The sequence below is a fragment of the Leguminivora glycinivorella genome, chromosome 1, assembly GCF_023078275.1.
Source record: "Leguminivora glycinivorella isolate SPB_JAAS2020 chromosome 1, LegGlyc_1.1, whole genome shotgun sequence".
NCBI classification, from domain to species: Eukaryota; Metazoa; Arthropoda; class Insecta; order Lepidoptera; family Tortricidae; genus Leguminivora; species Leguminivora glycinivorella.
Window position 1 is genome coordinate 13,215,204 of NC_062971.1, and position 16,334 is coordinate 13,231,537.

Here is a 16,334-nt window from a genome sequence, read left to right on the forward strand (position 1 = left end):
CTTTCAAATCTAAAACTACTGAAACGATATATTCTAAAGGTGAATATTTAAATGTTGATGCTAAGTAAAGTTAAATGTCATGTAAAACTAGTCTTAACTCACTGCTGGTGATATTTTAATTTGGTTTGTATTTCTCGTATTGTTTGGAATAATAATGTTTAATCATGAAACAGTACACAACACAAAGCTACCTACTCAGTATATCGATTAAGCAACAAAAGTAAGACAGCACAGCAGTTAAAGTAATAAAAATAACAAAGCTACAAGGTTCTGTGGGTATCGCAATATTTAGCTATATTTACTTTAAGATACAGTCCCAGATAAGACGATAAGATTAACTAAAGCCGTTAGATAAATCGTTTCTTCGTTTTGTTTTTAGAACTTGTTAAGTGGCTAGCTGGCTAGTTCATTTTTTTGCTCATTTTGTTGTGTTTAACGAACATCAGGATATGACATAACAATTATTATTGCTGTTTCGAAAGTAAAGTTAAATACGATTGTTTTAATTAAATGTACCTACAGATTGTACAAGATTTGTTACGCGGGTAGTAATTAGTGTTATTTTGTTACGTACTTAGTTTCCACTGTATTGACATACATAGTTATAAATCGTAACCGGTTTTTTATTTAGTATTTATACTGTATTAGATTAAAAAAAAAAAAAAAAGATTACAACTACTTTAGTTCCTTATCAAATTCTCCGATCTCATATTTAATTTCTGTTAAGATACGACCACGTAAGCTAAATGGATTTCAAGATAACCTTAAACCAAAAAGAAGGACGTGAGAAATAATCCGACCAAACCATCCGAGGGATGATTTGGTCGGATTGTCTGATCACTAGCTAGCCTGTCTCTATTACATACAGTGCGAGTGCGATAGCGACAGTTACGTTTCGTACGCTACGATACGGAGCGTAAACGATTATCACGTTTATGGCAACGCACCTAAGGGTTGTCTCAGAGGTAAAATATGACAAAATTAGAATACGTCGCAAAGAAACTGGTGTGGAAAAGGTAATGAATTTCCCAATATACGAAGGGCCGAACCGAATACTCCAGTACGAACGACACTGCGCCTGCGCATGTAACTCGACGCGCAGCGACCATGCGCAACGTGTAACTCACACCGCGGCGCCCCCTAGAGGAAAGTCGGTTTCCTTTTGAAACGGACACTTTTGAACCTGACTGAACTGCGTCGACAGAATTTTAGGCATGGTCAGTTGGTTTGGATCTAATATTAACATTTTAAAAACACTTTTTCAGTACAGATGGTGTTTTTTTACGCACTAGTGCGAGAAGTGGTTCATTATATGCCAGGTCGGAACTTCGGAGGCTCATCTGTACTGAAAAACGTCGTACAAACACGTGCGAAAAGGAAATTCGTAACTCGTGTCGATTTAAAACACTCCCTTCGGTCGTGTTTTAATTTATCGCCACTCGTTTCGAACTTCCTTTTATACGCACTTGTATCGTAATGTACTATTTTATGAATTGTATATGGATATTATGGATAGGTACCGCCCGGTTTGTAAAAACATTATTGCCAACACTGTCAAATTATCACACAATGTTAAAACCGGAGCTCTGGCAGGCAAGTATGGTCGCGCGATACATGATAAAACATCAGTGGCCAATTTTTCAAAGCTGAAAGTAACAAGTTACAAGCGGAAGTCTTTTTCAACCTGTCATATTAGACATTGACTACCACTTGTAAATTGTAACTTGTATCGCACTATTTGTAAGCTCGGTAGTGACGGCCTGATGTTTTATCATTTATAGCGAGACCATTGCCTGACTGTGCTCCTCTGTGTGGCATTTGTAATAAGTGAAAAATTCAGCGCTACAATTCAAGTTTACCATTGCCATTTTTCTGTAACTCGAGTTAATTTGGTATAGACAACTCTGTAATCGTGCCTTCTTTTGTTAAAATACGAATTGATCATATAAATGACATGCAAAATGTAATACTTAATATAAACACGCCATAGGTTACAAAGAGTTGTATGATCTGTTCAATTTGTCGTACAATAAATTGCCATGGCTATGCAATGCTATTACGAACCGCCTAATTTCGTATCATAAGCAAATGTCAAAACTGATTTAAGGTTTCCACCGTCACGTTTCTCAATGACGCAAAAGCCAAATCTAATTATATTACACATTAGGTAAGTCAATTATAACCAATATGTGAGAGAAGCCTCACAGAATAGCGTGGCGAATCGATTTTTTCGAAGGCTGCAAATCATTTGGATTGCGACAATTGTTATAGATTAGTACCTATGCGAAGAAAGGATTAAGAAAATTGTGACTATTTTTGATTGTACTTATGCGAAGATAATTAAAAATTAACTTCAGATGCCTGAAATGAAGTCCCTTAATAGTTTTTTAATTTTTTCATTGATCTGTAATATGTCATCCTGTCATATTTATAAGAAAAAAATAGAACATTGTAACATTTGTAATATGGCTTTATCACGATTTATCTTTCCGGTGAAACTTAGTTTTTATAAACGGACAAAGTGATGACGGTGATGACGGACATGAGACACATATAAACTAAGCTACAGGCTACAGCTTTAATTAATGCTTATTCGAGGGCTGAGATGGAATAGTTACCATTTGTCTCACACTTAGCTTCCGTATATTGGCACTTAACCTTAAGTTATTTATCAATAACGATTCACTTTAGCCACGCAAGCGTACTTTATAAAATCGTATATCAATACACAAGCAGAATTCCAGTGTCGATTTCCATCAACCGATTCTTTGGAATGTTAATTAATTTCATCATATTGAGTAGGTACATCTGATTTTGACTGACTAAATCTAATATACATATTTGATATGTTTTGAAATATAAACTTAATTTACTTTAAGATAAGGTTCCTCATTGCAATAGTTAAATAAATTACCAATACAAATAATTAGGTTGTAAGACACGATCGTCTAATAACAAAAACCGGTGGCATAATCAAATAAATTACTAGTTTCGTAAATCAGAAATGATACATTCGATTACCCAATTAGTCTAATAAAGATCCCTTTGGTCGTCTATCATCTTTGAATGCGCAAGATTTGATATATCAGAATGTACCTATCATTATACTCAATTGTTAGTAACTTTATTGCTTCTAATTGTAATAGTCCGAGAGCCCAAGAGCGGACTTTTGTAGTTACTTGAGCCGACCAGATTACGAGTAAGATAAAAGTGGTATCTTGTTAGCCCGTACACAACAACCGACAACAGAAATCGTCCTTCATGCAGATGAAGCATAAGGCATGGAATACCACATACATTTGCTTTTAATAAAATTTGTTCAAAATGACTGCTGATGAAATCCAGAGCAAGACTCCTTAATAACGGCCCATGTATTAAATATGTTCACATTTGGTAGTAACTTGGTAAGTGTCTTGCTTAATATTTATAAGTAACTTAACGCTCATAAGAGTTTGTGGTAAAGCGGAACATCATAAGGACCACAAAATAATGGGACCGTGTAATGAAACTATTATATTCGTATTTGGGCTAATGCAGTTATCATGAGATGCATACGCTATGACTTAGCTTCTGCTGTAGGTCTGGAATGACATCGGCTGTGTTGTGCGTTGTGCCCTACAACACAAAGCGAAATGCCATTCACAATGCCCGTATTCCTAGGTTATCATTGTCTATCACGCTATTGTGAGAATAACTAATATAATAGCAGCCACCAGGTTTCAAATACCACAAACAAGTAGGTAGATGCGCCCACGAACGGCCTTCTAGACATTTCATGCCGATTATTATATCCAAGCTGCATTTAAGTGTTTTGAACGCATACAGACCGCCAAATGTCGTGTAAAGGTGTGTCAGAGCATTCCTGCATGTCCGTGTAGATCCGTCATCGCGAACACTCGACAAGTAGATAGGTACCTAATACAGTTTTCCACAATGGGCTTTAAAATAAAGCCAGTAAGAGTGCTGATCTGTATCTATAACACAGATCAATACAACAAGATGGCCCTTACAGGGCGACTCGCGGTCACCAAGCATACGACAAATCAGGTTTATAAAAGTTTGAACGCGTGCGACACCGATCAGTAGCGCCCAAGTATACGACCCGCTAACAGTGTCCGTGTCCGCTCGGGAAAAAATCTTAAATAATCAATTTTGGTTGCAAACAATGGTCTCTTACAGCATAAAGTGGTGTGGCAAGTCTTCTAACACTTCTACATGTAAAAGATGGAACAACATTCCACAGTTAAGTCAAATTAATTATTTTGTTGAATATTGTTTATTGTCCGCGGAGTTCATTTATACTGGTCAATATGGTTGTGTTGAGCGGCGCCGAGGCGCGTCCATCCCTCTTTACCGAGTTAACAATGTGATATGCTATCCCTTTCACGTAAACGACTAGGCATGGGGCCATGTTAGTTTATGTCTGTTGCGGGAACTTCGTACTGCCGTTCGTACCATGTGCTACCATTTTATGAAATATAAAAGAAAGCAGATTTGTAATAGTGAATAATTATCTAGAATCTGTAGAGTCTGTAGTGGTATTTAGTTCATTGATTAGTTTAGAATATTTAGTTGGTTATTTAACTTAGTAAACGTAAGTAAAAATGCACAGTTTAGTTATTAGTTACTAGAATGATTTTTATTGAGATGCTATCACAATTATCATCCTCCTTGCGTTATCCCGGCATCGGCATTCGCCACGGCTCATGGGAGCCTGGGGTCCGCTTTGGAAACTACTACCAAGATTTGGCGTAGGCACTAGTTTTATGAAAGCGACTGCCATCTGACCTTCCAACCCGAAGGGTAACTAGGCCTTATTATAATTTAATTATAATATTATAATTTGTTGCAAAACAAATTCACCACAGTACTGGTACCGGTACCATTGTCTATAATAGACATGTCCCATTCCCATCCCTACTGCTAATCATAAAGGCGCGCCATTATTTGAAACGACCAATGGCAGCACCATGCGCGCCCGCCTCACCCCGCAAGGATTGGTGATTTGCGTCTCGAACAATATCGCTTGCATTTGGCTTCTAGTGGGGTGTTCTGTGATCTATAAGAAGTGGAGTTATATTTTTCCTTGGTCAGGCAATGGTGTATGTAAGTGAGAAATTGGCTTTAGTTAGTACTTTTTGTCAACAGAGAGAAATAATGCTCAGATTATGACTTCACACTGTCAAGGTTGTCAACAATCACGGAATTTATATAAGTTACTGAGATTGTGTGACTAGGTATTCATTAAGCAGGCAAACGGTATCTTTGTTATGGATTGAAAACTAGTTTCCATTCGTATGACCTTTGCTAACTTGATCCTTTGCTTTTTTGGTAGTGTCTAGTTTTATAAATGTTTTGAATATTTAAAGCAGCGAGCTTTTGATTAAACAGTTATGGCGATATTCATAAAACCTGTTTTAGATAATAATTGTGTATCTTTCTGTGTAATATTGTCTTCGGTTACCGCGATAGTTACTCATGAAATAAAACTATGGAAACGGATTAAATCGCGTATAATGAATTTACAATTCATCCCGACGCGACGTTTCGAACACTTTACAGCATTCGTGGTCAACGGGTGTCACCCGTTCCGTGTCCGTTTCCATAGTTTTATTTCATTATTAATATACTTATGTGATTGCCAGAAAAGGGAACACATGCATCGGTGTGATCAAAGTCGCTGCGAACTTATCTTGTTATTACTCTTTTTTTTTTCCTTAATAGGATCCCATTAGATATTTCCCTAGCTCTAGATAACACAATGTAAGACTTACCGTTCTTCAAGCATTTCGTTGAATGTTTTGGACTTGGCCCGCGGCTGGCTAGGCTCGTTCTCCATCCGTCTCACTTCCACGCACCGCTCTATGATATGTTCCACTCGCTTCCGCCGCGAAGATTTCCAGTTGTCCAGATTCTGCGGGAAAAGAAAATTGAAGTACTATAGAAGACGTCTTAACACTCTCAACTACAAATAATTGGATCTACCTCTAGAAGCTAAGTTGTTTATCAAGTAGTAGTAGTATAAAATTCGAATCTTCCTCAATTTCATTTGATAATAAGATTAATGTATGGTTTCTACCATGACACCATTTCAATGAGAGTATTGCTGAAAGGTACCTACAAGAGACAGAGGCAGAACCATTTATATAGTCACATTAAACGAGCGGAAGTTTAAAATTTCAACTACTTAAGTAGGTACCTACACCAACTTAGTAGTCGTTTTCCACCATTACGTATGCAATAGGGAGTAGCTCTGTAGTGGTGGTGAGCCGTGAGCGTGAAGGTAGGAAAGGAATGCGGCATTTAGGACTGATTGGCTTCCAGCAGCGCAAGGACGTTTCTGCACGCGTTGCATTCGGTTCTCGATGGGGTAAAGCATGGGAGGCAGCGGTTTCCTGATTTAGACGTGGTCTGGTAATCTTGAAAGAGAGGTTTCGGTAAACGTCGCCGCCGTAAAAACGCAGCCTCTTACAGTGAAGTTGCAGCTATTTCGCTAAGTGTGTTTGCTTTGCGATTTGTTATAATTAATATTGTACAAAATTAACGATCTGATTAGATGTGGTTCATTTTCAAATTGTTATGTCGAGGAAACCTACACACCGAAAGTGGGTTATAATGATTACTTTCAATATATTAATCAACTACAAACGGCGCTACGAGTACATAAGTGTCGTAGAATATGGGTTCAATTGTGATGTGGGCGTTGAGCTGACGACCTGTCACAGCAATATGCTAACTAAGTATCTTAGTGGAACTGAAACACGAGCAGTTTCATGTGCCTCTTTTGGGAATGGGCGTGAGTGTGTGTGGGCGTATGTAAGGAACTTTATCAAGCTAACCGCTAATTGTATTACACTTGCAGCAACCGTCATTCCGTGCACTTTTAAGATTCAGCTCTAGCAGGATAGCCGTCGTGATACAGTTTGCTGCACAATTTATCTGCAGAATCGATAGCAATCGCATTTCTACGAGTACTCGAGTAAATGATACAACGGTATCGCCGTGTTTAGAAAAACGCACCGCTGTTACTCCTAGCCGTGGCACGATTTATTTTAAAAATTCTTGTCAACAATGTAGGATTAGTATTAAGGGTTTAAGTTGAACAGTTTAGCGTTTTGAGAACATTTAAGAAGTTAAATTTAACGATCGTAGAATTTAAAGTTTTACCACTGTAGATATTATTTATTACGAAAGATAAGCTTTTAGGACGGATTAAGAACTTCAAAATTTTGATTAGCCGTATACTTAACCTCCGCAGCCTACTCTTTCAACTGCTACTAATTCAATTTGGTTATAATTTCGGCCCCAATTGATCTGTACGTTGAAAATAATATGTACATGCTAAGGAGCCGGCATTTTCGTATGATGGTTTACGTACAAACTAGAAATTCTTCCCAAATGACTGACATGATATGTTTTAGAAAATATGCCATTATGGGCTTATTGGTAAACATTTAACATCAAATCATGGTATTGCTGACTGTACAAGGACGGAGCGTGTCAGGAATCGCGTGCGACGGTCTATTTTTATTTATTTCAACCTGTTATTTTCTGGTCAAGCTGCAATCTTAGACTGACTGCTTGAAGAGATAAACGTAAGCAGTTTTAATAAGTAGGTACCTACTCGTACCTAACCTAAGACGATTTAACGCGTTCTTGGGTAAAATACATTCAGTTAAAAGATTTATGTGAAAGCTAGGTTTAAACAAATAATGTTTTATGGCATCTGCGATTAAAATTATCGTAAATAAATTAGTACTTGCCTACATTAAAAACTACCAATCTAAACGATATAATAAAAGGTACCTACCTTCTGTACTTATTACTGATAATTTACGCTATTTGACGCGTGTTTGACGCTAGATGTCGCTACGAATAACTCGCATTTACTGATGTATGGAGTTACAACTCTTTCCTTAGTTATTCCTCTATGAAAGTGATTCGAAGTTGCTGAAACTCATAAAGTCCAAAAACATGACAAATTTAACAGCATTTTAATCATAATAGATAACTTAATAAATGCAATCTCAATCGGTTCAATATTGGAATCTTTCGCTTGCTCGGGTATCAATATAGGCACGTGCCAACAACAACAACAAACAACAACTTTGCCCCCTTGTAAAACAAATAACTATTACACCCATCTTTACTTGGACCAAACGTGTCGGAAAAACTTCTATTACCTATTTCTTAAAGTATGTAGTCGCCAAGTGCAAATAAATACCTAGAGTAAATTAACACAATGTCTTGTAAGGCTAGATTATGTAACTTAAAAACAACCTTATTTCGTCTCACATTTTGTTTGAAATTACAGTCAACTACTAGGTACCTATTAAATCTGCTCGCAATAGTAATCTTCAGTACATTTTTAAAGCCAATTGCAGCCTGTACGGCTGGCAACACATGGCATAAGTCTTTTCAATTAGGACCATTTTTTGTTGATTGCTGTTCTCGGCTGTTTAAAGATAGTAATCTTAGTAATGATTGCCAATCGCTGATAAGATTTAACGACAGGTTGAAAAACGTTGTAATTTCAATCCGGAATTTTTTTTGTGCGAAGTAACAAGCATAGTGGAAGAATAATGACCAATGTGAATTCAATAATACGACCCTTAAGACATTGTTGTTCTAATGAGGTCTTTATATAAATAGATTGAAATATTTTAAACGCAAGCTGTTGAAATTTGTTTCTTTACATAAACCTAAAGTGTTTCTTCTCAAGCCAGAAGCAAATTTGACTCGATTTATTTGACGTAATATTGAACGTTTTGTCTCTTAAGCACTATTAGAAGTATGAATGCCATCATAGACCGAGGAACGTCAGCGTAGGTCTACATATCAGCTTGGGTAAAAATGCTTTCGTATGTTCTGATCATCTCCTCTACAACCGCAATTCTTCAATAGATTCTGAGCGGTGTTGAGCAGCAGTTTTGATGATTATAGAGGTATTAAGGTTTTGTTGACGTCGTCGTTTTTGAAAAGTCACATAATTGCGATGTCATACGTTCACCAGATATTATCGTGATGCTGCTAGATTTCACAGCAGCAGCCGGACGTCGGTATTCGTATTTAAAGATTTTAAAGTACCTATGCGTACCTACTTATATTGTCTGTATTATTGAGAAACTCCCTAAGTTACCTACAACACATTATAGTTTAAGTGTAACCATTGTTAGTGCCTCTACACTTACAGAACGCACATATAAAAATTAATTATGGTTTCTTCATAAGATATCGGCATTGTTACATGTACATATTACCCGCCTTTACCAAGTATAATCAAATATATATATCACATGTTATTCTACATATTACATTCATTACTTACGACAGTTACCACGTATCCAGTTTCTCTAGCCGGTCGATAATATACTTAATTGCGATACTTAATGTGTTCTCGTGCTTTCGCGACGAGGCATGTTAATGTGCAATGTGCATGCGCAGATTAAGATACCAAATATAATTTAAAACGAGATAACCTTCACGCATTTCATTTAGTAACCGGTGGTTCTGATTGGTGGTTTTGATTTATTTTAAACGGTCAATGTTGACTACGAGCTATAGTTTGATGTTATCGGTTTTAATTATCGTATTACCTTTACCGATTAAGGTGGTGGTAGTAATAATACTTAGCTTGTGTGGTGTAAGGTTATGGTTATAACCGGGCGAATAAAATTAGGCAATATGTGTTTCATTATAAAAATATTTGCAGCAAGATAGCATAATACCGACAGTCATAATTTGTTTTTAGAACGGCACGTATAACCGTGCCTACAAATCAAATAATATTGCAGGATTTACATTGTTATTCATTTTTTAAATCTTAAACGCCGAAGAACCAAATGATCGCCAACATTAAAGCGAGACGGCGAATCCCTACCGGAAGTGGCGCGGGCGCCATTGTATCGGCGAAGCCTTGGGAATGCACCGGCTTCCGGAGCTTACTGCAAAGATTTCGACTCAGTAATTGGGAAACAAACTAAAGGTGAAATGTTGTTTCCGTTTCTGAACTTCAGAGATTTCGATTTTGCATGCGGCAAATTCGGAAACGGTACACGCGTATTTATTAATACAGTAATTTACGCTTTGATTGGATTGAAATTCTAAAATAATCGGTTTCTTTTGCACACACCATCTAACAGAAGCTAACAAATAAGGAGCTAATGAAGTACATACTACAACTAAGGTAAGTAAACTTTCTTATCTGTTCTCGATTCTCCAAAATCTAATGTAAACAACCTTCCCACATGTTTTTCCATAACAGTCCCGTTTATGTACAACACAAAAAATCTATATAATATCTCTTATCTTCAATTAGCCTCGTTCTGTACTTTCTTTCACAGAACGTTCAATTAAGGTCCAGTTTAAAAATTAACCGGAAGTTAGAAGGGCTAATGATGCGCGGTTGGCATTACCGGAGAAATATTGGAGCTATCAGGTTAGGCACGGTTGGAAAGGGTAATGGTATGATACTGCCATTACTGTCTTAGGAATTAATTGAGAAGGCTAAATGTCACAAAGTTCGCAGATACGTTCCTCTTATTGCTTCTTTGTTTTTAAATTAAATAAAAGATCATGATTAAAATTAAGCCTTTTAATGAATTTTATAAAAAATCACGGCGTTAGGCTATTCGAGACGACATTGGGGGACATTGGTTACTCCCGTCCGTAGGAAGATTACCACGTGTCCCCTGGGTGGTGCTAGGTACCGGCCACATCAGAGCGTCGCGTGTCTCGGGGCGCGCAACGGACGTCCGCGCCACGCCACCTGAGTGTAATTCAAAAAACGTCTCCTCGGTACATTTTGTATAGGAAAGACGTAAGACGCGCCCCAGGTGGCGTGGCGGCGGCGGGGCGCGTCGCCGCGCCGCTCGGCGGCGCGCCTTCGTCCTTCCTATACAAAATGTACTGAGGCGACGCTTTTCCCGAATTACACTCCTGCAGGTGGCGTGGCGCGGACGCCGCGCGCGCCCCGAGACACGCAACGGTCTGATGTGCGGTCCCGAGATTCCCGCGACGCTCCCCTGGGTGGTGCTAAGGAGTAATCAACTTTGGCTGCTGCACTGCACTTTTTATGAGAGCCTCGCAGCAATATACAGAAACAGATTTTGTCCACTGCTATCAAATCAACCACTCGCTAATTACAATTAAATAAGCATGAATGCCCAGACAAGAGATTTAGGACCCTAAAAGTCGTGGAATATTTATCGAATATAGTATAAAATGAATTGGGCACAATGTAAAATTGTACATTTCACCATTATATGGTAATCGAACTCACTCTCCCCCACCGTGGTGACGGGTTAATAATTTTAACCCCCCCCCCTTCCTTTCGTGGTTGTCGTACAAATCAACTATTATGGGATATAAATATATAGCGCAAGTTTATTATTTGTCTGTCTTTTCCATATCTCGGGACCATGATGGGGTCCCGGACCTTTGGGAGGCATGCGTGGGGCCCAAGCCAACAGCACAGAGGCCTTTTAAGACATTTTAAACTAAAGGCAAGGGATACACGTGGCGGATACCATCCCCGAGCGTACATATGATACAACCGGAGATGGTCTCCGCCAGGTGCAAAGACTATTGCAGTGCAGCACTGTTGTGCTCCGATGGGAGCTAAGGTCATGAGTTATTGTTTTGAAAGTTGGATGAAATGGTTAAAGGGCTAACGTAAGAAACTATCGGACACCTGTCGTAACAATTAGTCTCACAATTGTACAAGACAGGCGGTGACTATGCCAACTCATTGCTCATTGCCAACTCAACGCACGCACAGTGCGACAACAGAGCAACACTTGAAGAGTGGCTGAAAGGTTGTCGAGAGGTGAGACTGCGATAGCCAGATCCCGGTGATCCGTTCAGCAGGCCGCCGGTGTTATGACATTTTACACTTACAACTTGGAACATATATTTATTTCATGTAACAGAGACACATATTTTGTTAGTACATACATAGCTAGCATTGCATATGACAATTAACTAAGGGTTAGTAGGAGCCTAAATTTATATCACTTAACCTAAACAGTATGGTGGTCAAAGGGGAATGTAGTCCCGCACAGTGTAGCAATAGCGGACAATTAGGCTTGTCCGCTATCATTCTCAGGATGACATTGGGACTGTTATGTATGTATGTACTCACTGACTGCCACTCCTCCTGGCGCTCCACCCGCGCGGGCTCTGTGCGCTTGGCGAGCTCGGCCCGCCGCAGCTGCTCGCGGGCGCGGCTGCCCAGCTCGGCGGGCGCCACCCGCACGAACTGCAACGGGTTCGTGGCCGGCTTCCCCGGCAGCACCGCGGCTGTGTGCGGCCGTGTTGCGAGGAAGTCAGCGCTGTCTGTTGTCTGAAACAATAACACATAAACTAGTTTTATTTGTGTTATCATTATAAATTATGCCGTAAGAGCTTCCCCACAGTAACGTAGGCGACTGGTCAACTTTATGGCAGCTGCACGACGTAACGTTGGGGTTGGGGCAAATATGCAGCGACGACATTTTCTAGAGACCCGACTATAGACTTACATTTACTTAGGTTTCTGAGTGTATTTTAATGATATCTATTTTTTTTATACTACGTCGGTGGCAAACAAGCATACGGCCCGCCTGATGTAAAGCGGTCACCTTAACCTATGGACGCCTGCAACTAGAGATGGGTAGTGAGTAAATACTCAAGAGTAAATATCGAGTAAATACTCAGTATTTACTCAAAATACCCGTATTTACTCGTTTTTACTCAAATTGGTGGGTATAAACTATTTAGCGTGCTGAAATGGAAATACAAATTAGAAATATTGGTGTATTTTGTTATCGGCTACTAAATTAAGTAATCAAATTTATATGAATTTTATTTTAAAGACGTGCTCTCCATACATACAACTATTTTTCACAAAAATAAAATTCAGAAATTACCAGTGTGTTATACATCATCTGATAGGTCTTTAAAAATTAATTGAATGTTTCTAAAAAAGTTTTTAATAATATGAACAGTTTTGGAATAAAACGATATTAAGGCCGAAATAATGTTTATACCTTTATAACTTTCGAATTCGTTGTTGGGAAAATGTCCAGAAACCGTCAAATTATTGCCCATATAATACAAAACACAAAACTAATACTTTAAACGTCATCAGCTGAGCCATTTTTGAGTTTTCTTTAGAAAACCCTTAATAAAAGGTCGTAAGTGCCACATTAACAATCACTTCCGAACGTCATGTCGTTATCTAGAACATCAATTTAATTTAAGTCTCATACTTTTACTGTAAAAACCTGCTTTTTTAAAATAAAACTGCTAACTAAACATTATCACTATTTTTTTCTCACAATGATTACCTCTTTTTCGACAAACTAAGAATCCCATAAGCTTCTAATAATATAAATATCATTTAAACATGTCCACACAGTTAAAATAAACACGACTAAGTACTTACATCTCATTTTTTTAAATTATTTTTAGGTAACAGTTTCTACTCACCCAAATGAGTAAATACGAGTATTTACTCACCCCTACCACAGTATAAGGATATATCAGTAGTTAATCTCCGGCAGCGGCGGCGCGGTCGTTACTACTGCGCAAGGTCACGCAGGGTTGTACCTGTGCTACTGTCCTACTCGTAGTAACTGTGTATGGCGCTATGCTAGTACCAACGCTCTTTCTACCTTTTTATCTAATAAAGATTCAAGTACGTATTTGTTTCTTAAATACTGACGAAATCATATTTACATAAAATGTTTGAATAGATGTTTGCACAATATTTAAGTAGGTACCAAACTTTCGAGCTAGATAGATCGCAGCATCTACCTAAATGTCGTTACAGATAAATCCTTATTGATTTTAATGTGTCATTCTAGCTTTAAATCTCACTTTTACGCCATTTACGTAAGCAATAATGTACCTAACACTGCAAAAATATAACAACCACTTACTTTTCTGGGTGTCTAGGAATTCTAAAGAATGACATTTCCGCATTTTGAGAACTTTCCATACACCCATAAACACTACAGTAACGAAAATATGTCTTCGGTGCTGACGTCATTTTCTCCCGAACTCAACACGTCAACACAGCGCGCAAACGCGGCCCCGACTGTTCAGCCCAATAATCACCAGTTTCGCATGTTTTCGCCGCATGCGAGGGGTGGGAGGGGGACACACCGCGCGGCGTGAAGTTTGTAAGAAGAGTTATTACTGGTTTTATACTGTGCCCCTACCCATCTCTACCTGCAACTCAAACAGTGTCACAAGCGCGTTGCCACCCCATTAGAAACTTGTACACTCCCTTTTGCTGTGTTAAGTACATCAGCAAAAAGGAATGTCTATATTTTCAAATGTCTGAACATCGTGATCGTACATGCAAAATATAAACTTGTAGGTATTAATATTAATAACTTAATTTCTTTGCAAATGTATTTCTTACTTCTAGTTTATTACTTTCATTAAGTCAGTGACTATTTATTACTTTAAGCGATATACCCGTACAGAGATACCGACCTAATAGATTTACAATAATGGAAAGTTTAGTAAATAATGATTTTATAATTAGATAACTAAATCAAGCACTAAATAGCTCTTACGTAAAATTTTGAAAAGCTAGTTTTATTGTATAAATAAGGAAAGTTTCCATAGGAGGTAGAGACTCCAGAATATATGATTCAGTAATAATAAGACATAACACAAAAATGTATCGATTATAATTACAGGTTGGACGGAGAAGATAATGTTCTACACACAGTCGGAGAATAGAGTTTGTTCAGAACCATATCATAAAACACAAAACCTTGCTCAGTAACAAATTTACGCATAATAGTTAGTTATTTGTTTTTGAGTTTATCATATAAGAGAGATCAGCATTAAGTAATTTGAAAATTAATAATGTTAATTATTTTGATAACTCTGAGTTTTCAATACCTACCACTCCTACCAGTAATAAACATAGGTATGTACTCTCAGTAATAAAAGTACAATTATGCCACGGTCAATAAATGCTCTAACTGTCCAACTAAACTAGGCATTTTAATTACTGACCAGAGAACCATACAACCTTACCACCAATTACCTACTGACGAAGGCCCATTTCAGTAACTGTATAATTTGAACTTGAATACCGAAGCAGTAAGGCCGAAAATGCAATTTCACGGGCAAGTGATATACGAGGTTGTAACAAATAACACTCGCTTACCATTATACAATACCGTTGGTAACGGTACAAAACTACCAGAATTATACAAAAGTCACACTCAAATACTTATGCGTACTGGAACCTCGCAATATGGATGTTTCTAATAGATATCAAAGAAACTCGATCAGTTATGCCAAAGCCTCTAATAATCTATCAAAACGAGAAGAGCTATAATTTGTAACAAAGTTAAATATTGCGATTAAAACTTATTTATTTCCTCGTTTGATTACTCAAACATGAATAAATATTGTCTTAACGTTCCTTAAAATGGGCCAATCCTTTTTGGGCAATCCCTCGAGAAGAAAAAGATGTATTATTTTTTAGGCACAAACAAACTTTTTTTTTTTTCATTGATTTTGAAAAAGACTATACATGCCTCGGCGTGAATCCATCCAAAGCTCGCTCACCCACTGGCAGCTCTGATGTAATGTACTATTATTTCCTCGTTTAATTACTCAAATTTATCCGAACGAAAAAAAGCAATCCCAATGAAGACCATGTACTAAATTTTTTACTGTTAAAGGGAATCCATCGGTTAAATGGCATAGAACCCTTAGACTTAGTTCAGTGTTCGACACTGCCGTTAAATATAGAACACTCGACTTAGTTCTAATTTTGATTTTTAATTTTGATTTTTTGATTAAGAGGCCGGTTGTAGTAAAAGTCAATATTTTTGTGCGTGAGCCTAATAACAACAAGCCATTAATGCATATTCCACAATATATGTTAAAACGTAGGAATAGTTGCAAGATGTATTACTCAATCAAATTACTCATTTAATTCTTATCGTGAAATCAAGATGTTGTTTTTTAATATCCAGCAGCGCCATCTACAGTGTATGTTTGAATAAGGAATGCAATGTTCTAAATATAATTTTAAATATGACATGATGTTCATGACATTGTATTCTAGTTGTCACTCAATAAATCATCTTCGGAGCATTTACACGTATTTGATTAACAATAGGTTATGGGCCCAGAACTCTGTGGGTAGCTCAGCATCAAATAATAAGCATCTAGCTTTCTCACAGACCACGCGATTCTGCCGTTCACATAATCCATCTTGTTCAGGAGTATAAGGATTTGTCCTTTGATGCATTATCCCATTTAGCTTCAGGAACTCGTTGAACTTCTTACTGCAAAATTCAAGACCATTATCACTT

At 37.8% G+C, this 16,334-nt stretch overlaps 1 protein-coding gene across 4 annotated transcripts in view; it reads right to left on the reverse strand.

Moving 5' to 3' along the window:
* The window catches only part of LOC125227825 (LIM domain only protein 7), a 152,376-nt gene that overhangs the window by 28,859 nt on the left and 107,183 nt on the right, over positions 1 to 16,334 (reverse strand). For all 4 annotated transcript variants that reach the window (XM_048132216.1, XM_048132208.1, XM_048132192.1 and 1 more), the window contains 2 exons: positions 12,143 to 12,343; positions 5,775 to 5,914 (listed from right to left, as the gene is read on the reverse strand). In XM_048132216.1, the coding sequence (XP_047988173.1) occupies positions 5,775 to 5,914; positions 12,143 to 12,343 (341 nt within the window). The remainder of the gene's footprint in view (positions 1 to 5,774; positions 5,915 to 12,142; positions 12,344 to 16,334) is intronic.